The 3,286-nt window shown below is 52.9% G+C and overlaps 1 protein-coding gene across 1 annotated transcript in view; it reads left to right on the forward strand.

Moving 5' to 3' along the window:
- CFAP46 (cilia and flagella associated protein 46) overlaps positions 1–3,286 on the forward strand; it is a 100,026-nt gene that overhangs the window by 90,652 nt on the left and 6,088 nt on the right. The window contains exon 46 of the mRNA XM_019644076.1: positions 437–555. Within this exon, the coding sequence (XP_019499621.1) occupies positions 437–555 (119 nt within the window). The remainder of the gene's footprint in view (positions 1–436; positions 556–3,286) is intronic.

Here is a 3,286-nt window from a genome sequence, read left to right on the forward strand (position 1 = left end):
CTGCATGTCTGCTGCGCTCCAAATAAATATCAGATTAAATAGAAATAAGTAGATCAGGCTTTTGTTTCCATCCAGGATGAAATAACAAAGACCGAATTGGCCCTTCCAACTGAAACAAGGGAAAAACCAGACAAAATATATCAAACAACGGTTTTCAGATACTGGTGACCAGGCAGGGGGATGGCGACCCGAAGGAGGGGACCAGAGGTGAGGCAGCCCCAGGGTGGGGCCCGGTGGAGCCTCACTCTTCCGGCTGAGGAGGTGGCGCCGGGCGCCTGGGGCCCAAGGCAGCCGAGACGAAAGTTCTCAGGGCCCACCCTGGGGGGAGAGGTCAGCAGGGGTGCGAGCAAGCTCCCCAAGGCCAGGACAGGAGCTCATTCAGGCCTGCAAACGGCTCAGCTGTCCGCCCGCCAGAGTGAAGACTCATCACTCACAGGTCTCAGGCGCGGCCACCAGAGGGGCCTGCCTGCCTCTGCGCTAATGGACACCTGCCCTGCCTTGCCCCCTAACCCAACGGAGCTTAAAACAAGCCGCAAAGCATCAAAGTATTTCCAGGTAACTTAGCTGCATCCCAAAACCACGCTCAGGAAGGTGTACAGACAAAAAAACGTCCAGCACCCAATAAGGTAAACGTGAATGTGCCGGACACTCAGCGAAAAATTTCGAGGCATGCAAACCAGCGGGAAACAACAGCCCAGTGAAGAGACAGACCCAGAAACGACACAGCGGCAGACGCGGCAGCCGGGCCGTTAAAAGAGCTCCTCACATGGAACCGTCCTGGGGGGTCATATCTGAAGTCATGGTGGCCAGTGTCCCCTGGACCTGATGTAAATGGTAACCCCACAGACCCAAGAGGCTCAGTGAACCCCCAACACAGAAGACAAAAGGAAAACTGTACCAGGAACGCCACAAGTGGACGGGTTAGGACGAGTCGATGACTTATGGTGGGTCCACATGTGACGGATTATGTTAAAAGCGAAGGGAAAACACTTAATTCAGGAGTGACAGCAGGCTGAGCCAAGCACACAGTGAACATCTTCAAATTATTAAAGGAAAACCCTGTCACTCTAGATATTTTTTAAAATAACTTCCAAAAGCAAAGGTGAAATAAAGACTTTCTCAGATACAGAAAAGCGGACAGGATTCTTCACCAGGAGGGCTGCAAAAAATGCTAAAGAATATTCTTCAGGCTGGAAAAAAATAGATGGAAACATGCACAGAGAAACGCAGACCAGAAGCGGGAAGCGGGCGGTAATATTTACAACTTGTTTCTTGTTTTTAAAATCTCCTTAAAAGAAGATTTTGATAGTTTAGAGCAAAATATAGCAATGTCTTGTGGGGTTTTCTAATGTCGACTGGATAAAATAATTCTCCAGGTAATCCACCAAAAGAGTGGTTTATTCGGGAAAAGAAAAAGAAAGCCGCCAAGGAGCGTGTCCCAGCTGGCCGCCCACGAGCCAGAACCCCGATTCCAAGGAGGCTTCTCCATTTGTTTGCTTCCCGCCCCCGGAAGTCACCACAACGTTTAACAGGGAGTTAGGACTAGAGAGTTAACAAGGGGCCCAGCTCCACCCATAGTCCTCCCAGCTCTGTGGTTAATCGTCTTAAGATGCCAGCTCATTTTTTTCGCTAACGTGTGAGTGGAGAGTGTGACAGCGGTGATCAGAGGCGCGGGAGGAGACGGAGGGGCAGCCGGCGTGTTCCAGCCTCCACCACGCGGTGCGATGGTGCTTGAAGGCAGACGGTGAGGAATTAGAGATGTGAACAGACGCTCCCACTAGAAACAAACAGACTCACAGCTAATACGCCGACGAATGGAATCGTAAAAAACACACGGCCCAACGGAGGCAGAAAAAATGGAACGAAGACCAGATAGGACAAATAGAAAACGAACAGCAAGATGGTAGATTTCAGCCCAGTCACGTTCTCTGTAAGGGTGTAAAAACCCCACTTAAAAGGTAAAGGTCCTGCGTGGATGAAAATGCAAGACCCAAAATACGGTTCTTTAAAGAAACCCATTTGCAGGGTACTAATGGGTTGAAAATAAAGGCTGGAAAACATAGGCCACACCTGCCAGAAGCCTCTCCGTGTGTGGCCACTCCTGTGGACGGTGCTCCGAGCGCAGGTCCCCAGGGAAGGGAGCCCCCCCAGCACCCTCCTGAAGGCCTCCTCCCAAGAACCTGTTCCAGTCGTTTGTCAGGTTTCCTGCTGGGTTACCTGCTTTTCTCAGTCGCTGGTGTTTGGGGTCTTTTTGTGACTCCTTCCTTACTTCAGGGTTATGAAGCCTTTCTCCTCTGAGTCTTCCAGACACATCAGTGTTTGTCTTTCCCGTTTTTATCTCCCGTCCCTCTGAAGCTGGTGTTCGCGTGTAGTGTGAGACGCCCGCTGTCTGCACACCGTCTGTGCAGAGGGCCTGCCCCCCCACCCCCCGCAGTGGGGACCGTAGCACGTCCACGGCGGTCCGCAGAAGAGCAGCCCCCAAAGGCGTCCACCTCCTGATCCCCGGGACCTGTGAGTTGTGGCTGACATGACCAAAGGGGCTGCGCAGATGTGACCCAGGGAAGGGTCCTGACACGGGGAGAGAGTCCTGGGCCGTCACATGGGTCCCCAGCGGAGGGGCCGAGAGAGATCGCAAGGCACCGTGCTGCCCTGTCTGAAGGTGGAGAAGTGGCCGTGCGCCAAGGACGGGGCAGCCGCGAGAACTTGCCCAGAGCCTCCACAGGGGGCCAGCCTGCCCACACCTCGATTTTCATCCAGTGGGACCCCTTCCGACCTCTGACGTACGACCGGACTGGGCGATAATAAATTTGTGTTGTTTTCAGTCCCTCCGTTTATGGTGGTTTGTTACAGTAGCAACAAGAACTGCTACCAAGTCTCACCACAGGGTCACAAAAATCTGGCGAAATGTGAGTTGAATCTTTTTAAATACATTACTGAGTGGTCCCCAAAAGAAGGTTCTGCAGGCCTCAAAGTGGAGTGTCCCGGAGCCCGGATGTTTGGGCGTTAAGCATCACCGTTAACCTTTAGGGAAAACCACCCAAAGGACTGAACTGGCATATGGATTCCAAACCCATAAAGAGGGAGAATGAGTCAGAAAACAGAGGGACCAGGTACCTCAGTCACACTGGAGGGGCCAGTCGTGGAGACGCAGGGCGAGGCGGTGAAGTCAGCCATTTCGAACGTCAGTCGGAAACGTGAATGGGCCACACCTGCCAACTAACTGGCCTAAAGAAAAAGGACGTGGCGCGTCAGAGAGCCGACGGGGAGACGCCGCCGGCAGAGTGAC

Source organism: Hipposideros armiger, unplaced genomic scaffold, assembly GCF_001890085.2.
Source record: "Hipposideros armiger isolate ML-2016 unplaced genomic scaffold, ASM189008v1 scaffold_85, whole genome shotgun sequence".
NCBI lineage: Eukaryota > Metazoa > Chordata > Mammalia > Chiroptera > Hipposideridae > Hipposideros > Hipposideros armiger.